The following is a 21,838-nucleotide window of genomic DNA, read 5'->3' as shown; positions in this document are numbered from 1 at the left end:
TTGATGACTTTGGCCACGAATACTGCCTGGTGCGTTTTTCGTCGATAATCTAGCGAGTCTAGATCAAGTAGCCGGCAGCGATCAGAATACGGCGGGAGAATCTCGGGATGACGCCATGGTAGATGTCGCAGGGCAAGCCGAATGAATTTCCTTTGTACTCGTTCGATGCGCAGGTTCCATGTTAACTGCTGAGGACACCATACAATACTACAGGTTTCAAGCAGTGGCCGAACCAGAGCACAATACAAGGATTTGAGGCAATGTAGATCATTGAAATTTCGTCCAATTTTAGAAATGAATCCCAGTTGACGCATTGCCTTCGAAATAATCGATTCACGGTGTAGGTCGAATGTTAGCTTAGTATCAAGTAACACACCAAAGTCGCTAACGTGGTCTACTCTGCGCAACTCAGACCCCTCAATCTGATAGTTGAATAGAATCGGACTTTTAATATGATAAAAACTTATCACCTCACATTTTGCCACACTTAGTGTGAGCCAGTTTCGTTTACACCAATCAACAAATGTATCGAGTAATTCTTGCAGGTGGCGATAATCATCAGTTTTTCCAATAAGTAGAAACAATTTCAAGTCATCAGCGTACACAAGCCTGCATCCGATGTCCAATAGCAACGTGACGTCGTTGAAAAACAGGTATACCGGGTCATAATGGGTTAAGTGTATTCTAAGAATTGATGCCTAATTTGATATTATTGTAAATCAGCTATAATCCAAGTAATGGTGAGTGTATTTCTTCTTTGCATAGTGTCTCGACTGGTCAGGTTACAGACAATAGAATTGTAAAAATTAAAACGAACCGAAGAATTAATTCGTCCTTCGCGTTATAGAGAGAACATATTTTTGAAATGAGTCAAAATATATGGTTTTAAAACTCTTATGGACAGAAGAGATCTCCTAGGACTGTTACATAACACTAAGAGGTCGCTTGTAGTGCGAACGATGTTAATTTTACTGCCTATATGCTAATGCTTTGAAAAGTCTTCTATGGTTTGATACGAATCTGCATCCCGAGAACGCACTTCTCTGCTCAACATTACGCATTCTTCACAATGAGCGAGTGCTCGAGTTTGCACTGCGACCATGGATGCGAGTAACTCAACGTCAGCATTGCTGCCGATCCGGAAAAGCCACTCTTTCGAGTTTCTTGGAGCATAACCAAAATCAGCACTGCGTCCCATTACGAAGCAAAGCCAGCATTTTCCCGACGCTCTCGCCTCGCTCATATGGATGAATTTATTTCCAATCATTATTATGATTTATCCTCGAAGGCTTTGCTCGTTCGGTCGATGGTTTCGACCTGGTCGATTTGTTTCAACTCGTTGCTCGACAGTAGCCGGGGCAGTGGAATCCAAGCATTATTTATGCTTCGGAAAATGCCCACCGCTGCATGTTGAAAGCATTCATGCGCGAATCTATTTTGTTAGAAGTATTGAACAGTTTTAATCGCGTGTACTACACTGGAACATTACAAATTTCCCTCGTTGCTAAATGGGCTGTGGTGATGGTGGTGGTAAATTCAACTAGACTAAAATCCGATGGATGATGCAGATATAAACTGTTGTAATTTTGTTATAACTTCAACGGTAATTAGTCATTTGAATTGAAATGGAAATGTTCACATCATTTTCCTAATGTTTTATTAGTAACTGTTTTGCGATTATGGACGATAAATTTAACCTTCAACACTAGCAGCAAAGTTGTTTTTTTTTTCTTAAGTTTTTCACGTGATGCACACTTTATGCATGACAATGCAGTAACAAGGACAGTACAAGTTGCAAAAATACTTACATGACAACAACCGGACCATATGTTGGTCCACCATAATGGAAGAGAGTAATGGGAAAAGTGTAGGTACTTTCGTCACATGCACCGAATGCAGCGAATCGCAGGCACTGGCGACATTCTTCGCTTTGTTATCCTTTGACGGCAGCTATTCGGTTGAAGTGTAAAATAAGTTAAAAAGTTTTTCTTTGTCGATTCGACAGGTCGCTTGCTTCAGCAAGGAAAGCTTCAAAAGAGACACAGAAGCAGTTATCGTTTCGCTGGTTTCCTCTGTTCGCTATGACTATGTGAACGTGGAACGTTGGAAGCTATTTTGCATTTTATTGCATGATAAGTTTGGTTAACAACCTTGCCTCTGCTGCCAACTACTACATCCGACATTCGTTGGGTTGGCTACTGTCATATAGTGTGTCTTTTAGAGTGCCGCCGTGGTGTCATTCTTGAGAAGCACATTGAAAATTTTGGTTTAACATGAGCTGCAGATGTTACACGAGGAGTAATTGGATTGTGGTATTGTTGCTTAATTTGTTGTGTAGAATCATTACGTTGTGCAAGAGCGATGTATTCAAATCCTTAGCTAAAGGAGAATTTTTTTAAATTTTGATTCTACTTCTATTACATATTTTTATAGGGTTATTTATAGGGTATTGCTTAATTATTTATAGTGCTCAACTAATTTCTACAAACATGTGACTTCAAAGTTTGCACTACTACCTATAATGAGATTGAGAAAACATTAAAACAAAAATAAAGGAAAAAAATAGTAAGCCAACAGAGTAAACGGAAACGGAGAAATCAGAAATATATAAAACAGAAAACAGAAAACAATTGAAATCATCAAACAAAGAAATTGTAAAAGGAAGGAAGCAGAGAAAATACCGAACACGGAGAACAGTGCAAAAATAGAAAACAATGAATTAACAGAAAGTGAAAAAATAATTAAACCAACGAAAACGTAGTAAATGGAGTTAACAGAAAAAACGGAAAATAAAAAAATGTAAAAAAAATACAAGAACACAGAGGCTACTAAAAAAGTGGAGAATTCAGATACAAGAAAAATAGAAAATAGTGAAATCAAAAAACAAAGAAGATAGAAAAATAAACACTAAAACATAGAAATCTTAGAAAACGAAGCAAAAGAAAACATTACTCTCTACTAAGACGCTCAAATAAACAATGGAAAATGGAGAAACCAGAGACAACCGGAGAGTAAAACGGAAAATAGAAAACTAAAAAATTATTGAAACACGGAAATCGTACAAACAGGCATGAAATAAATAAAATGGAAAATTAAAGTAACCAAATAAAACATAAAACAGTGAAAATAAGATAATCGAAGAAATAAAAAACCAGATGAATAAAAAAGAAATTAGAGGAAACAGAGCGTTTAGAAAATATAATAAGGCTATTGCAAATCATTTTTAGAGTTTTTGTTCCCCCCCTTGGAAATTGGCTTGAAAAATCAATTCAATTTTTCAATTTTTTTTTATAAAATCAATTGTCTGTGGGCTCTACAGTCTGAAAACTCGAAAAATGAGTGTACGAGTTGAGTTAACGCTTCTAGCACGAAATAGAAATGGAAATTCGAACAATGGAGTTTCCGAAAATCGTCCAAAAAAATTTTCCATCGTTTTTGTCTTTCTTCCGTTGCTTTTTGCATAGAAAATAATAACGTATCTATTTATATAAGAGGCTTATGTCTGTAACGAAAACCAGGTCTTTGAAAGGACGTCATAAGAGGCCTATCGGTAACTAAAAACAGGTCCCTTACAGGACGTCATGCTTTCGTAGCAATGGGTTGTATTCTCAGTCACCTCACTGGTCGACTGCTGGACTGCTCGATTACCCAACTGGTTGACTAGACTGCTCGACTGGACTGGTCGATTAGACTGCTCGATTTGATTGGTCGACTGGTCTGCTTAACTGAACTGCTCGACTGAACTGTTCAATTCGACTGCTCGACTCAACTGACTCGACTTGACTGCTTGACTGGGCAGCTCGATTTAACTGCTCGAGTGGACTACTCGACTTAACTACTCGATTCGACTGCTTAACACATTTGCTTGACGTACTACTCGACCCGACTGCTCGACTATACTGCACGATTGAACTGCTCGACCGGACTGTACGATTCGACTGCTCGACTGGACTGCTTGACTGGACAGCATGGTTTATCTGCTCGACTAGACTGCTTGACTCAACTGTTCGATTCGACGCTCGACTCAACTGCTCGATTCAACTGTTTGATTCCACTGCTCGACTGGACTACTCGACTCAACTGCTCGACTTGACTGCTCGAATGAACTGCTTGACTCAACTACTCGATTGGACTATTCGAATCGGCAGCGACTCAACTGCTCAACGCGATTGCTCGATTCAACTGCTCGACTAGACTACTCGCTCTGATTGCTCGACTCAACTGACAGCTTGATTCAACAGCTCGACTAGACTGCTCGACTTAACTGCAACCCGATTGCTCGACCCAACTGCTTGACTTAACTGTTTGATTCGACAGCTCGATTAATTAACTGCTCAATTCAACTGCTCGACCTCACTATTCGACTCAACTGATCGACCTGACTGCTCGAGTCGGCTGCTCGAGTCGACTGCTCGAGTCGACTGCTCGAGTCGACTGCTCGAGTCGACTGCTCGAGTCGACTGCTTGAGTAGACTGCTCGAATCGACTTCTCGAGTCGACTGCTCGACTCAGCTGCTCAACTGGGCTCAATTGCTCGAATAAACCGTTCGACTGGACTATTCGACTCAACTGCTCGACACGACCGCTCGAATGAGCTGCTCGAATGAACTGCTCGACTCAACTGTTCGACTTAACCGCTGGACCCGACTGCTTGACTAAACCATTCGATTCGACTAGACTAGAGTGCTTGACTAGACTAGTCAATTCAACTGCTCGACTAGACTACTCGACTTAACTGCTCGACTGAACTACTTAACTGGACTGATCGACTCAACTGTTCGACTTAACTGCTCGACTTGACTGCTCGACTTGACTGCTCGACTCGACCACTCGATTTAACTGCTCGACCGGACTGCTTGACTGAACGGCTTGATTTAATTGCTTGACTAGAGTGCTCTAATTGATTGCTCGACTTGACTATTTGACTCGACTGCTCGATCCAACTGCTTGACTCGATTGCTTGATTCGACTGCTCGACTCGCGTGCTCAATTCGATTATTTGTCGCTATATCATATGGTCGTTGTTAAATCAGACCGGGCCCAGTCGCAAAATTTTAAAAAATGAGTTAATGATAGCAAACGATCAAGAATTTTCTCAGCAACATTGCAACAGTTACTTATTTTAGTATGTTCTGTAACATTTTGGATAAAACAATTTTTTTTTGAAAAAAATATTTAAAAAAAAACAAAAGTTCGTATCACCCTAATAGGTTAATTCTCGGTCACCCTAATAGTGCAGAAAAATGCGTTATATTTTATTATTAAACTTCACTGAAGACACCACCCTTGAAAAATTATGCATTTCTTACCCAATTGCTAATGTCCTCACTTTTTCGAAACCGGACCACTGTGCATCTGTATAGTGTGGCTTCCTTTTACAAAAAAGTAACAAAATCTCCTCGTCCCAACAGATCGAAGATTCTTTACGACGTGAGTAATTCTTGTTGAAATGGGGCCACTACTGACACAAGGTCTTCAAATATTAGAATGCTTGACTTGGCTGGACATGGTTAGCAAATTCTCCACTTTTAATACCTCGAAACAGTGCACCCCTCGTTCGCCAAGGTGGTCGGCAGTTAAAAAGTATATGGATTTATTTAGCAAACCTTGAGAATATATCTCATTTGATACTTTATAAATTGGCAATGAAACAACCAGTACACAATTCCGTTCCAAAATCTGCAAAAATAATGGAATTCATTCGAGTTTTCATCACATTTGGTACTTCCACAACTAATGGAGCATCTACCCTGGCTGATTGTTTTATTTAGTCAATACTAATGCACACCAAATTTTATAAATGTTTCTCGTAGTATTTTTTCTCAGCTTTCCAATCCAATCCACTGTTTCTAGAAATGAAAAGTATAATTATCATTTTTTAACCATTTTCAATTAATCAAGTACAAAAGTTATGACATTTGAAGACCTCGTGTCAGTAGTGGGTCAATTTTGAGCTAAATTGATATTTTAGCTGGCCGTCCACATGTTAATCGTAGAACCACATGTTAAAGTCAATCTATCACAATGAATAGTGCTATCAACAATTTCGTGGAAATTGACGAATGCGAATCAGTGTTATAAATGATAACCCAAAATAGTTATTTATTTTTTCGGTTTAACCGTATTTGTAAGCAAGCTCCTTAAGTAAGCTAACTTCGTCAACTGCATACCAGTTTCAAGCCAGTTGCTTGAAGTAACCTAGTACCAGTCATGCAAAAATTGTCAAAATACAAAACCATCACCAATCATTAGAAGATGTGTTTTTGTGGCCTGATGGTTTGTTCTAAGTGGAATTACAAAGCCTAAGAAACTGATAAAAATGATATACAGAGTACAGACATTTAGGATACTTAAATTTAACTTCATTTAATGCATTTAAATGTTTTAGGGTATCTAATATTATAATACAATAAATTATAAATTTGCGTGACAAACTGCTGAACATTTTCAAATTGTCAAGCATTGGCGAATTGTACCCGCATTCCTAGTTCTATGGGTACCACTCGTTCGTTCCCCTAAGCAAAGACTTCCATACTTTTTTGCTGTTGCTGATGAATCGAAGTGATATTTTCAGCCGAAAGAAAATTTATCTACAATTATTACTACGTGTTCTTTAAAAATAATCAATTTACATTTAAGTAAAGCTATTTAAGTCATGTTAAACAACAACAATCTTCGAATAACAATTTTTTTTGAATCATTGCGCTATATAACAGCGCTGTATAACATTTTTCATCATACAACAACTATTTTTCCTGCCAAGACACATTAGTTTGGCTCCGTTTAACCCTTCACTTAAACCCAACAGAAAACAAGCATCTTCCTAGAATTTACATTGAGTGTCCTGAACAGTTCTTGTTTTTCCTAACTAATCAATGTCTTCCGTTCGGATTACAAGCTCTTACAGTGAAAACCGCTTTCAATCTAGACATGTATATCTTCGATGCATTCCAAACGAACCGATCGTCCATCAGACGTTCTCCGGAACTATTTAGTTTAGTGAACTGACCGCAGACGTACAATTCAAATGCAGGGTTAGAAATGTAGGTGCAAACCTAACAAAAGACCTCGGTTAGCACGGGCCCGATTAGACGAGAGGCGAGTAGCCGGATGGCACCGCACCCGGGAGTGACACCGACTGGAAAACTAGAAAACATGAAGAATTTATTGCTTTGCTTTGGTCTGTTGTATCTCTACACCACAAGCGTATGCATCGATCCGGAGCTCCAAGGCAAGGCAAAGCTCGATGGCATCCTTTCTGACCGTGAAGCCGGACATAGCACGTCGATGTGCCAATTGACGATGCCAAGAAGCTGGGGCATCGCTCCAAGGAGACGTGCGTCCGTGCGGAATGGCATGCGGCATTCGTGCATACATCCAGCTGCTGGCTGGTACGATTGCTCTCGAACAGGGTCATCACTGGACTCACTCGTATACGCTTACTTTGTGTTCTAACATTAGCAATTTCCCCCGCCGGCACTGCTCTGTCCACACGGGATATCTCAAGCTTGTTCAGTCCAATGGATAGGAATCGTTTTAAATTGTAGATTTGATTACTTTTCATTATCTTGATATTGCCGTTCGTCTTTGAATGCTGCAGGGAGTACAGGGGTTTCCCGTTTTTTAAGTAACGAAGGGGAAAATTGAGTATGGCATTTTTTGTAGTTTTTGCTGGGATATATTATGTCTAAATATCGATAGCAAATAACTTATTATGTTGTTGTTTGTATGTTAACGCTGTCTTGCGATTTGGACTAAATAATTTGTGCTGACTCAGATGTTTCCCAAAAGCGAAGAAAAAGGAATGTGGGCGAAAATCAAGAAAGTCCTGTACCGTGATTAGCTTTACTGTAGTGAGGCATACATACATATGTGATTGTTTGTGTTTCACAGGAAGAATTTAGGATCTGTGCTGACCGATCTAAATGCAAACAAAGGACCATCTCGTAAGCATCCTAATCTAGCAGTGGTGTCATCGAACAGTGTTGTATTGTTTCCAGTTGATGTTGTTTATGGAGACAGAAGCTGAATATGTATTCTATTTTTTCTGTCACTGTTTGGTACAAGATAGATTCATATTTAGCTGATTTCAGAGTTGCAGAAAGAAAAGAAAAGTTTAGTAAAAGTGCCTAACTTCCTGCAGGAATTTATATATAAAAAATTGGGCCCTCACATATTGTAATACACATTTTATTACAACCGAAAATCATAATTTAAAACTGATGTAGGTAAATAAATAAATGTAAATGAAAATTAGTCGATTCTGCAAACAAGATTTGTGAATTTGTTTGACACTGAATTTCGCAACTGTTTTATTATCATTGCCAATAATAATCGGAATTCAATTCGAATTCCGTACTTGCGAATGGATGTCACGCATAATCGCAACATCATAATATATATCAGAAAATAAACTCACCAACTCCTACCACCCCAAACTTACAATCTGGTCAGGTATTATTCCGGATCCGGATATATCTCAAATGAAACGGAAACCCTTCGGTAATGGCTAGTAGCGTCTTCCGATCCTAAGTAAAAGGCCCCGTGAATCGCTAGTACAATCCATCGAGCGCCGAAAATCTGCAAATGTTATTCATTTTTCGTATTCTTTGCGGCAATAATCTCCATTTACTACTATTTTCATCCCAGGAAAAGAGTTCAGATTGCCACACATCAAAATAATGATATACTCGATGGACTAGCCGCTTGCCACTGGATAAAGAATTGTGTGGCGGGAAGAATCAGTCTTGCGTTACGATGGCAATAACTCAAAGTGGTGCGGTAGTGGGTGGGGGGGTTTGTTAGGTTTGATTATTGAATCGAATCACGTTTTACCGAAATTGTTATTGCACGCTAGTTAATATAGAAAAGGAACCAGAAGTAGAGAGCTGCCTCACAGACTGTGATAGACACGTTACAAACAATTTTTCGTTGACCTAAAAAAGGATATGAGCCAGTCACTTATTGTTTCCTCACAACTGACAACACATGAGTAATAATAAGAGTAGAAATTTGTTTCTCGTTTTTTTTTTGTTGCAAAGAGCTTTGGCAGTACTGATAAAATCATTTGGGAATATACATGAATTTATGAAAAATGGAAGAAAAGATTGTCTCTCCTAATTTTATATTCTGCCACTCACATTCCGTCTGTGCAATCTGTGACTAACGGCTTCACAAGTTGACAGGTTATCCGTGAAAATAACGGGTATTGATAGCAATTAGGAACTCTTGCGATGCGATTCGTATTTCTGTACGGCTAGCATATTAATGCTAACGACTGGTTTTTATTTGCTATATATTAGTCCTAACCTATTGTCAACTATCGTATTTGGGTTTATTATGTGTGTCATGGCAGAAGCACAGCGATATACCGTTTTCCAGTGCTAATCGACTGCAACAGGAACTCGATGCACTACTGTGAGAACTACATACTTGATCGACAACACTGACTAAAGAGCCATGGGGACCACAAAGGTCACAATCACTCCAATCTTTTCTGCATTCTTAAAATTAACCGAACTAAATTAGAATCATTAAATTAAACTAGACTAGATCACCTCCTCAAGTGCTTCACTTATCAATAAAGCTGATGAGAAGCACACCTTTGGGCAGTTTCAGAGTTAGTACACCGTTGTACATCCCGTTCCAAAACGTTGGGCCGAGGATGGAGCCTTGTGGAACTCCCGCCGTCCATCATCTTCCGCCTCTCGACAAACTCGTGAAGAAGCATTCTGTTTTAAAAGTAACTCCTCAGAATTCTGCACAGATATCCAGGGACCTGCATTCTGTACACCGATTCGGCGATGGCTTCCAAGCTGGCACTGTTAAAGGCGTTTTTTACGATGCAAAAACGATCTCCTCCTCACTTCTGTTTAAACGACCTCGCTCGCTCGCTATTATCCGAATACCGTCTATGGTGGAATTTCCTTTCCGGAATCTGAACTGCACATGTTTGACAGACCGTGTTCACCTTCCGTGTATGGCGTCAGTCTGTTTGGGATAATTCACTCTAGTAGTTTTCCGCAAGTATCTAACTAACAAGACACATTGTAGCAATCCTTGAAAAAGGCTTAAACACAAAGCCGAAACGTCGGAAAGAATTTAAAAAACTGTCTGAAAAGCCGGACAAAAAGTAAAAATTAACGTCCTGAACATATACGCTTGTATCGCTGCCTTCAGGGCCACATTTGGAATTCCATCCGGATCTTCTGTCGTCTACCCACTGGCACTAGCTTATCGTCGGAGAGTTGCAGACCTTCACCATTATCTGCCTCTTTTAAACCATATGGTATTGGCGACCGCATCACTTATCCGAGGGACAGCTGCGTAGTTGTCGTAGATCCTTTGACTTTTGCTATCATGATGCGATACGCGTTACCCCACGAATTGGCATCAGCGCTCTGGCACAGCTCCTTGTAGCAGCTACTTTTGCTCAGCTTTATCTCCCGTTTCAATTGAGCCCTGGTTAATCTGAGCTCCACGCTACACTCTTCTCGGTCTGATGCAGCTCTTGCTCTCTGGATGCGTCTGCTAGTTCTGTACAACTAGCGTGGAGGCAGCTAAGTATCTGTGGTTTCTCGGATCCAGTTTTCTCGGTATGGAGGCATCGCATGCCCTCGGTATTATACGCATCAAATCGTCCGCTGTCAGGATCGATATTTCACTGTCCACTCGGAGTGCCTGAACAAAGAGTTCCTTGTCGAAAGACTTTACTAAAAATGTTCACGTTACCTTCGTTAAACAGCATCTGGTGGAACTGTTCCATTGTGCATCTTGGTGACTACGCAGCTATATACGAAGATTCCGTTGATCTTGACAATCACGAAATCTTCGTACGGACTCGAAACTACCTCCTCGATGGGTAACTTCCTCATTATGTGTATCGCAACTATTGCTGTTCTATCGGCTATCCAGTTACTGTAACCGGAGAGAATTCGGTACGGCTCTGCAATTATTGCAACGTCACATAACGATTCCGTTGTCAACTACTACAACAGTTGTTGTGCTGTATCGCAATGATTGAGATTTAAGTGGGTTATATTCATCACTGCTGGCCCGCCTCTCCCTTTTCATACGCTGAACATTGGAAGCCTCCCGTCGTGAGGTCATTTATTTCTTCGTTTTTGCAGAGCGTGCACCTCGGCGGCTTTGCACAGTCGCTTGCAAAATGGCCGTTCACACTGCATTTCCGACACGATCTGGATCTGTCTGGACCTTGACAATTTCGCGCCTAATGTCCGAAGACCCAGCACTAGAAACATCGCTTCATTCTCTTGGCCACGCGAGGGATGACTTTTAACACGCACATTGGCCACCCAGCTTTAATTTTGCCCTTCTTCAGTAGCTTAAGCGCTGCTGCCACTGAAAGGCGAATCACCGTCGTCTGCGTTCCATCGTAAGCCTTTCTCAACCGGATTACCAACGAGACGTCGCCCAACTCGCACTATGCTTTTAGTGCACTTCTTAGCTCCTATTCCGTCGTAATTTCGTCCAGGTCCCTGCATGCAATCCACCACCCAGTACGCTTTGGGGTACGACAACAAGTCAGTCGTCGTATGCGCGAGTCTCGGCTGGGAGGAGCTGCTACCCAAGTAACACAATTGGTTTTAAATAAGAATTGATAACAGATTTAAAACAAAGCTAATTGCTGACCTTTCGTTCTCGTATACTCATTTAAAACCAATTTCCGACTGAAAAAGCGCAAGAAACGAGCTAAAATGTAACATGTTTGTGAAATATTTCAAAGTGACGCCTATGCGTTGCATGGCTTTTGTACTACCAACAGAAAAGCGCAAATAACTGTTGAAGGGATTTTTTTCTGACATTTCCCTGAAGTATGTATTTCCAAGCAAAATAATGTCAGACATTTTTCGCAAGATAAAATGGCTAAAGTATTTATATTTCGGTAATTCATCAATCACTCAACGCAACATTGTAGCCTTCACATAATCTAAACTAAAGTGCGATTTCAAATTTATCGTGAACTTTGCCATTCTACTTCCGAAAAATTGATGCGCTCAAGATTTACTTTTATAAGCAAAAGTTGAGAGGAATCGAAATAAATATCATTTTATGACAATCTCACAAAACATGCTAATCTCTTTGAAAACTTGTGGGATATTTCATATTAATTATGTTATATGTCCCTTTTATACGTAAAATCATTCTACGACACAAAAATATTGATCTATTTCATTATATTTTGGCGCAGTCATCGGCCATGTTTATACAAGATTAGGTACAAATGAGCACACCGATAGCCGAAAAATTCGAAACCAATGAAAAGTTGTACTGTATTAATTTTGTTTTGCGTTAACTTACAACTGCTTCACATTTAATTTTTATTTGTGAAAAAACTTAAATTGCGCTCAAAAAATGCTCGGAAAACTCATAAATTGGAGTATTTAAGCTCAATAAAATATTGCAATCTTGCGAAAATGTGTCAAAGTTATTGATCTGCGCTGTACTCATCGTCATCACTTCGCCCGCTGTTCAATGCCGGCAATTCGCAACTACGAAGTTGCTGATATTTGTTTGATTTTTGTGTGACACAAAAAGAGAAGGAAGTATTATTGCTTTCTTTTTCACGCAAGTTTTGACAATTCGGCATGGGTTTTCGTGTGAGTGCGAACAGGCTTAAAAATCTCTTGCTCTTTTGCGTCGCGAATACTCAACTGCAAATGAACGATAAAAGCTTAGCTGTACAACCGAAATACAACTTTAACCTGTCATTCTGGCTGAAAACATCGGCGTTTGAAATAAAACATTTTTATAACATCTTGTTTTCCATTAAACTTATTTATGATTTAATTGCAACTGTTTTCTGAATATTTTTCTAAAAAACATGTTGCAAGTGTTACTTGGGTATAGAGTCAGTAGGATCGTTGCACTAGCCCTGTAATTGTCCTGTACTCTAATAGCAGGCTGCGAAGTCTGACAATAAAAAAGGGTCAAGTTCTCAACAGGACGTTTATACCCATGCCTTTGTTTTTGCCCTGCACTCAATCACGGTTTCTTGGGAGATCGTTTTAGCGATTCATTCCCCAACGTCTTGGAAATGAGCTCCTCAAAGGATGCGCTCCTGACCGATGGATCCTTCTGTAGCTCAAAAAGTATCTCTCCCTTTTGGGTCCACCTGGTCCTTACCACTTATTCGTCGAGCTCTTTCATTGGCGTCCGCATCGACAACTAGCGCATTGCTCTTAATCCTCTCCCGCCGAGCCCGTCTAGGCTTCTGCTGCTCGCCATTCTCCACGCCATTTTGTTTCCGCTTCATCCTCTCCTTGGCTTACGACGATACGCCATCAACTATATCTGCCTTGAACCGGATTATTTGCCTCTTCGTTTCTAGCTTTCTTTTGCTCCTCTTCCTCACCAGGCGTTTCCCTCCTCTTTATGACCGTACGTGAATTCTGGGGTACAGAACTTGTGGTATAGAACTTTGACAGAGCCGACTGTCAAACCCGGATACATTCTAGACAGACTCCCCAACTAGCAGTAGGAAGGAGCGTCAAACTCCCGAATTCTATCTGTCCGTCTGTCTGTCTGTCTGTCTGTCTGTCTGTCTGTCTGTCTGTCTGTCTGTCTGTCTGTCTGTCTGTCTGTCTGTCTGTCTGTCTGTCTGTCTGTCTGTCTGTCTGTCTGTCTGTCTGTCTGTCTGTCTGTCTGTCTGTCTGTCTGTCTGTCTGTCTGTCTGTCTGTCTGTCTGTCTGTCTGTCTGTCTGTCTGTCTGTCTGTCTGTCTGTCTGTCTGTCTGTCTGTCTGTCTGTCTGTCTGTCTGTCTGTCTGTCTGTCTGTCTGTCTGTCTGTCTGTCTGTCTGTCTGTCTGTCTGTCTGTCTGTCTGTCTGTCTGTCTGTCTGTCTGTCTGTCTGTCTGTCTGTCTGTCTGTCTGTCTGTCTGTCTGTCTGTCTGTCTGTCTGTCTGTCTGTCTGTCTGTCTGTCTGTCTGTCTGTCTGTCTGTCTGTCTGTCTGTCTGTCTGTCTGTCTGTCTGTCTGTCTGTCTGTCTGTCTGTCTGTCTGTCTGTCTGTCTGTCTGTCTGTCTGTCTGTCTGTCTGTCTGTCTGTCTGTCTGTCTGTCTGTCTGTCTGTCTGTCTGTCTGTCTGTCTGTCTGTCTGTCTGTCTGTCTGTCTGTCTGTCTGTCTGTCTGTCTGTCTGTCTGTCTGTCTGTCTGTCTGTCTGTCTGTCTGTCTGTCTGTCTGTCTGTCTGTCTGTCTGTCTGTCTGTCTGTCTGTCTGTCTGTCTGTCTGTCTGTCTGTCTGTCTGTCTGTCTGTCTGTCTGTCTGTCTGTCTGTCTGTCTGTCTGTCTGTCTGTCTGTCTGTCTGTCTGTCTGTCTGTCTGTCTGTCTGTCTGTCTGTCTGTCTGTCTGTCTGTCTGTCTGTCTGTCTGTCTGTCTGTCTGTCTGTCTGTCTGTCTGTCTGTCTGTCTGTCTGTCTGTCTGTCTGTCTGTCTGTCTGTCTGTCTGTCTGTCTGTCTGTCTGTCTGTCTGTCTGTCTGTCTGTCTGTCTGTCTGTCTGTCTGTCTGTCTGTCTGTCTGTCTGTCTGTCTGTCTGTCTGTCTGTCTGTCTGTCTGTCTGTCTGTCTGTCTGTCTGTCTGTCTGTCTGTCTGTCTGTCTGTCTGTCTGTCTGTCTGTCTGTCTGTCTGTCTGTCTGTCTGTCTGTCTGTCTGTCTGTCTGTCTGTCTGTCTGTCTGTCTGTCTGTCTGTCTGTCTGTCTGTCTGTCTGTCTGTCTGTCTGTCTGTCTGTCTGTCTGTCTGTCTGTCTGTCTGTCTGTCTGTCTGTCTGTCTGTCTGTCTGTCTGTCTGTCTGTCTGTCTGTCTGTCTGTCTGTCTGTCTGTCTGTCTGTCTGTCTGTCTGTCTGTCTGTCTGTCTGTCTGTCTGTCTGTCTGTCTGTCTGTCTGTCTGTCTGTCTGTCTGTCTGTCTGTCTGTCTGTCTGTCTGTCTGTCTGTCTGTCTGTCTGTCTGTCTGTCTGTCTGTCTGTCTGTCTGTCTGTCTGTCTGTCTGTCTGTCTGTCTGTCTGTCTGTCTGTCTGTCTGTCTGTCTGTCTGTCTGTCTGTCTGTCTGTCTGTCTGTCTGTCTGTCTGTCTGTCTGTCTGTCTGTCTGTCTGTCTGTCTGTCTGTCTGTCTGTCTGTCTGTCTGTCTGTCTGTCTGTCTGTCTGTCTGTCTGTCTGTCTGTCTGTCTGTCTGTCTGTCTGTCTGTCTGTCTGTCTGTCTGTCTGTCTGTCTGTCTGTCTGTCTGTCTGTCTGTCTGTCTGTCTGTCTGTCTGTCTGTCTGTCTGTCTGTCTGTCTGTCTGTCTGTCTGTCTGTCTGTCTGTCTGTCTGTCTGTCTGTCTGTCTGTCTGTCTGTCTGTCTGTCTGTCTGTCTGTCTGTCTGTCTGTCTGTCTGTCTGTCTGTCTGTCTGTCTGTCTGTCTGTCTGTCTGTCTGTCTGTCTGTCTGTCTGTCTGTCTGTCTGTCTGTCTGTCTGTCTGTCTGTCTGTCTGTCTGTCTGTCTGTCTGTCTGTCTGTCTGTCTGTCTGTCTGTCTGTCTGTCTGTCTGTCTGTCTGTCTGTCTGTCTGTCTGTCTGTCTGTCTGTCTGTCTGTCTGTCTGTCTGTCTGTCTGTCTGTCTGTCTGTCTGTCTGTCTGTCTGTCTGTCTGTCTGTCTGTCTGTCTGTCTGTCTGTCTGTCTGTCTGTCTGTCTGTCTGTCTGTCTGTCTGTCTGTCTGTCTGTCTGTCTGTCTGTCTGTCTGTCTGTCTGTCTGTCTGTCTGTCTGTCTGTCTGTCTGTCTGTCTGTCTGTCTGTCTGTCTGTCTGTCTGTCTGTCTGTCTGTCTGTCTGTCTGTCTGTCTGTCTGTCTGTCTGTCTGTCTGTCTGTCTGTCTGTCTGTCTGTCTGTCTGTCTGTCTGTCTGTCTGTCTGTCTGTCTGTCTGTCTGTCTGTCTGTCTGTCTGTCTGTCTGTCTGTCTGTCTGTCTGTCTGTCTGTCTGTCTGTCTGTCTGTCTGTCTGTCTGTCTGTCTGTCTGTCTGTCTGTCTGTCTGTCTGTCTGTCTGTCTGTCTGTCTGTCTGTCTGTCTGTCTGTCTGTCTGTCTGTCTGTCTGTCTGTCTGTCTGTCTGTCTGTCTGTCTGTCTGTCTGTCTGTCTGTCTGTCTGTCTGTCTGTCTGTCTGTCTGTCTGTCTGTCTGTCTGTCTGTCTGTCTGTCTGTCTGTCTGTCTGTCTGTCTGTCTGTCTGTCTGTCTGTCTGTCTGTCTGTCTGTCTGTCTGTCTGTCTGTCTGTCTGTCTGTCTGTCTGTCTGTCTGTCTGTCTGTCTGTCTGTCTGTCTGTCTGTCTGTCTGTCTGTCTGTCTGTCTGTCTGTCTGTCTGTCTGTCTGTCTGTCTGTCTGTCTGTCTGTCTGTCTGTCTGTCTGTCTGTCTGTCTGTCTGTCTGTCTGTCTGTCTGTCTGTCTGTCTGTCTGTCTGTCTGTCTGTCTGTCTGTCTGTCTGTCTGTCTGTCTGTCTGTCTGTCTGTCTGTCTGTCTGTCTGTCTGTCTGTCTGTCTGTCTGTCTGTCTGTCTGTCTGTCTGTCTGTCTGTCTGTCTGTCTGTCTGTCTGTCTGTCTGTCTGTCTGTCTGTCTGTCTGTCTGTCTGTCTGTCTGTCTGTCTGTCTGTCTGTCTGTCTGTCTGTCTGTCTGTCTGTCTGTCTGTCTGTCTGTCTGTCTGTCTGTCTGTCTGTCTGTCTGTCTGTCTGTCTGTCTGTCTGTCTGTCTGTCTGTCTGTCTGTCTGTCTGTCTGTCTGTCTGTCTGTCTGTCTGTCTGTCTGTCTGTCTGTCTGTCTGTCTGTCTGTCTGTCTGTCTGTCTGTCTGTCTGTCTGTCTGTCTGTCTGTCTGTCTGTCTGTCTGTCTGTCTGTCTGTCTGTCTGTCTGTCTGTCTGTCTGTCTGTCTGTCTGTCTGTCTGTCTGTCTGTCTGTCTGTCTGTCTGTCTGTCTGTCTGTCTGTCTGTCTGTCTGTCTGTCTGTCTGTCTGTCTGTCTGTCTGTCTGTCTGTCTGTCTGTCTGTCTGTCTGTCTGTCTGTCTGTCTGTCTGTCTGTCTGTCTGTCTGTCTGTCTGTCTGTCTGTCTGTCTGTCTGTCTGTCTGTCTGTCTGTCTGTCTGTCTGTCTGTCTGTCTGTCTGTCTGTCTGTCTGTCTGTCTGTCTGTCTGTCTGTCTGTCTGTCTGTCTGTCTGTCTGTCTGTCTGTCTGTCTGTCTGTCTGTCTGTCTGTCTGTCTGTCTGTCTGTCTGTCTGTCTGTCTGTCTGTCTGTCTGTCTGTCTGTCTGTCTGTCTGTCTGTCTGTCTGTCTGTCTGTCTGTCTGTCTGTCTGTCTGTCTGTCTGTCTGTCTGTCTGTCTGTCTGTCTGTCTGTCTGTCTGTCTGTCTGTCTGTCTGTCTGTCTGTCTGTCTGTCTGTCTGTCTGTCTGTCTGTCTGTCTGTCTGTCTGTCTGTCTGTCTGTCTGTCTGTCTGTCTGTCTGTCTGTCTGTCTGTCTGTCTGTCTGTCTGTCTGTCTGTCTGTCTGTCTGTCTGTCTGTCTGTCTGTCTGTCTGTCTGTCTGTCTGTCTGTCTGTCTGTCTGTCTGTCTGTCTGTCTGTCTGTCTGTCTGTCTGTCTGTCTGTCTGTCTGTCTGTCTGTCTGTCTGTCTGTCTGTCTGTCTGTCTGTCTGTCTGTCTGTCTGTCTGTCTGTCTGTCTGTCTGTCTGTCTGTCTGTCTGTCTGTCTGTCTGTCTGTCTGTCTGTCTGTCTGTCTGTCTGTCTGTCTGTCTGTCTGTCTGTCTGTCTGTCTGTCTGTCTGTCTGTCTGTCTGTCTGTCTGTCTGTCTGTCTGTCTGTCTGTCTGTCTGTCTGTCTGTCTGTCTGTCTGTCTGTCTGTCTGTCTGTCTGTCTGTCTGTCTGTCTGTCTGTCTGTCTGTCTGTCTGTCTGTCTGTCTGTCTGTCTGTCTGTCTGTCTGTCTGTCTGTCTGTCTGTCTGTCTGTCTGTCTGTCTGTCTGTCTGTCTGTCTGTCTGTCTGTCTGTCTGTCTGTCTGTCTGTCTGTCTGTCTGTCTGTCTGTCTGTCTGTCTGTCTGTCTGTCTGTCTGTCTGTCTGTCTGTCTGTCTGTCTGTCTGTCTGTCTGTCTGTCTGTCTGTCTGTCTGTCTGTCTGTCTGTCTGTCTGTCTGTCTGTCTGTCTGTCTGTCTGTCTGTCTGTCTGTCTGTCTGTCTGTCTGTCTGTCTGTCTGTCTGTCTGTCTGTCTGTCTGTCTGTCTGTCTGTCTGTCTGTCTGTCTGTCTGTCTGTCTGTCTGTCTGTCTGTCTGTCTGTCTGTCTGTCTGTCTGTCTGTCTGTCTGTCTGTCTGTCTGTCTGTCTGTCTGTCTGTCTGTCTGTCTGTCTGTCTGTCTGTCTGTCTGTCTGTCTGTCTGTCTGTCTGTCTGTCTGTCTGTCTGTCTGTCTGTCTGTCTGTCTGTCTGTCTGTCTGTCTGTCTGTCTGTCTGTCTGTCTGTCTGTCTGTCTGTCTGTCTGTCTGTCTGCGCTGTTTCCATCTCTGTTCCTCTAACGTTGCTGTTTCTTTTCTCAAAACTGATTTTCTCTTTCTTTCGATGCTGTTTCTTTTTCGTTCGTTGGTTGATTCTTACGACCTTTCTCAATGTCGCTTTTTCTCTCAATTGCTCTTTTTCTCTCTAAATTACTCTTTTTCTCTCTCAATTGCGCTTCTTCTAACTCAAAGGATCTCTATCCTTAAATGGCTCTCTTTATGTTTCTTTCTCTCTGTGTCAGTTTCTATGTCTTTGTTCTTCCCATATGTCTATCAGTTCTCTGTGAGTCTTTTCGTTTTATGTTCCTTCTTTTTCCTTCTCTCTATTCGCGTTCTTTCATTACCATGTATGTCATGTACTATTATTTTTATCAATTTTAATTACTGTTTTTAGTTCTTTTTTGTCATATAGTTCTTGCATTTATTTTTTATCCATCTCATAATAATTTAGTAAAATACAGTTCGGACTCGATTATCCGGGAAATCGGTTATCCGGGGATTCGATTATCCGGGTTTTAGATTCGATTATCCGGGTGAAAAAAAAAACTTTTTTTTTAAATAATTTATTTTAAACACAAATGTCATATTTTTCACTTTAGATTCTAGCATGACAAATACTGATTCACCTCCCTAAAGGTATAAAATTCCTTTCCTATATATTTTTACCAGGGAGTAACGCAAATGATGGTATTAATTTTTAGTTTTTAAATTGTTGCGTGGTATGATTCATAATTCAAGTTCAACATCATCATCATCATCATCATCATCATCATCATCATCATCATCATCATTATTATTATCACCATCATCATCATCATCATCATCATCATCATCATCATCATCATCATCATGATCATCATCAGCATCATCATCATCAAAATCATCATCAACACAATCATCATCATTAAAAAAACCATCATCATCATCAAAATTATCATCATCATCAATGAAAAAAATCTTAAAAGGAATTTTCTAACTTTAGGGTAAATTGTTCAATAATAGAAAACATTTATAATACCTAAAAGCACAGACAAACAGACATAACTCTTGGAAGAAAAATCAACAAAAATTATCGTACCTCACATTTAGTCTGAACACTAGCACCATCTGCGATCGACATTCCCAAATATCAAATAGCAATACGGGTATCCCTCGAAGTAGCAAGTATCTTTTTATGGGGAATTCCCCTTCTTTCGTCAAAAAGCACCACTTTGACCAAAACGGAGACGTACCCAACTAAGCCCAAATTTGAAATGACGGTTTAATCGGTACGATGAATGGAAAATTAGTGTTATGTCTGTTTGTCTGTGCCTAAAGTTAGAAAATTCCTTTCTTACGATATTTTTCACTAATGAATTTTATTTTTGCTGCAATTTTTTTTGTTTGCCATATTTTTTTACTTTTATTTTTAGCACAGACAAACAGACATAACACTCGTTTTCCATTCATCGTACCGATTAAACCGTCATTTCAAATTTGGGCTTAGTTGGGTATATCTCCGTGTTGGTCAAAGTGGCGCTTTTTGACGAAAGAAGGGGGAATTCCCCATAAAAAATACTTGCTACATCGAGGGATACCCATATTGCTATTTGATATTTGGGAATGTCGATCACAGATGGTGCTAGTGTTCAGGCTAAATGTGAGGTACGATAATTTTTGTTGATTTTTCTTCAAAGAGTTATGTCTGTTTGTCAACACTAAAAATAGATTTATGACACCTACAAGTCAAAACACATGACACTCAAAAAAAATTTTAGTACCAAAAATGTGATTCGTTTATCCGGGTGATTCGATTATCCGGGCTGAAAATAAAAGTGAACACCCGGATAATCGAGTCCGGGCTGTAATTGTTTTATGTGATTGCGTAATAGGAAGTATTTGAGTTTTACATTAGATAAAGTAAAAGAACCAGTTTTATGCACTCTAGCAGTTCACAGGTGCTTTATTGTTACAATAATTAGCATGACATATTTAGTAAGTTAAAAATAGTTAAGTGCTGTACTGAATAAATAAATTTTTGTCCTCAGACTGAGATGATTTTTCGCTTCACACAGACGATCCAGTTTTCGCCATTGGCAAATTTGAATGAACCTTTCTCACCACATCATGAGAAACCAGTAATGCGATTGTTTCTAAACGGGTTTCCATTCTCTTTTCACTATTCAACTGGAAATTGATTTTACTTTTGAGATAAAATATAAATATAAATGAATTTTTAGAGTTCAGATGCAAACGATGGCATCTAGGGGTGGCAAAAATTGGATCTTGGGTGTCAAAAACTGGTGCCTCAAATTGCATCATAAGTTTTACGTTTACATTGACTTTTTAAAATATTCAGGTTTAATTTTTATATTGGAAATATAGCAACAATGTTTTTGTTTATTCTATGCTAAAAAAGGCTCATCAATATGGATCTATACGGCAATGAATTTCGATTTTCTGTTGTTGTTTTGTTTGTTTTCTATTTATAAATGTTGCGATTTCTGGTGCCGTTACCCTATTATGACTAATTCGTTTGTCGTGCAATCAAGTAGATACTGTAAACTGTAAACTATACATACTTATTTCAATTCATTTACTATTTTTTTACTACCTTGACAGATGCGTATTTGGTCTACGATTACATTAAAAGAAACTATGTCGACTTTATAACAAGCATTGATGAAAACTGCAAGATGAAATACGTATCTGTCGAAATGATAAATAAACAGCAAAAAGAAAGAATAAAAAGAGTTGCTAATAAATCGGCTTAATAATGAAAATTTCTAAAAGAATGGAACCACAATACAATGCAATATTTACACATTATCACTCATAGTTTCAAAATCTAACAGGTATTTGATACAAACCTATTCAATGAATTAGTTTATATCAACCTAAACAATACAATTTGAAGTCATTTTCGAGAAACTACAGTTTATTTTACATAAACTTAACTTTTGAATCGCCCGTCTAATGTTCCTTAGATGTAATTTACCTAATCTTAACGTGAATTTCTTTTCTTTTCTCTCGCCTTAGACTCCGGAGGACTGTTCGGCCGGCTCCAGTTGTACACCAACCACAATCTCCTGGGAAGGAACTGCCGACATCCAGTCCGGTGACGTGCTGATTGTTGAGATTGACGATAAGCATCTAATGTCGACAAGTTATAACAAATCATCCGAAAGGTAATACCCCTTTATAATTGAAATTACTCTAGCTTTAAACATAAGGTTGCCGTTGCTTAAAAATTTGACTGAAAAACACAATTAATGTTAGTAGGAAGCTTATTTCTATAACCGACCCAGTTTTAGGGACAATTTTAATTAGGACCACCTACAATGTCTATTCGTCTGTC

The 21,838-nt window shown here is 41.3% G+C and overlaps 1 protein-coding gene across 1 annotated transcript in view; it reads left to right on the top strand.

Moving 5' to 3' along the window:
- LOC128740327 (uncharacterized) overlaps positions 1–21,838 on the top strand; it is a 199,888-nt gene that overhangs the window by 64,337 nt on the left and 113,713 nt on the right. The window contains exon 3 of the mRNA XM_053835865.1: positions 21,520–21,668. Coding sequence (XP_053691840.1) covers positions 21,520–21,668 — 149 coding nt within the window. The remainder of the gene's footprint in view (positions 1–21,519; positions 21,669–21,838) is intronic.

This window comes from Sabethes cyaneus, chromosome 3 (genome assembly GCF_943734655.1).
Source record: "Sabethes cyaneus chromosome 3, idSabCyanKW18_F2, whole genome shotgun sequence".
Classification (NCBI taxonomy): Eukaryota; Metazoa; Arthropoda; class Insecta; order Diptera; family Culicidae; genus Sabethes; species Sabethes cyaneus.
Note: the sequence above shows the minus strand (reverse complement) of the source record. Positions and strands in the feature narration are given on the sequence as shown.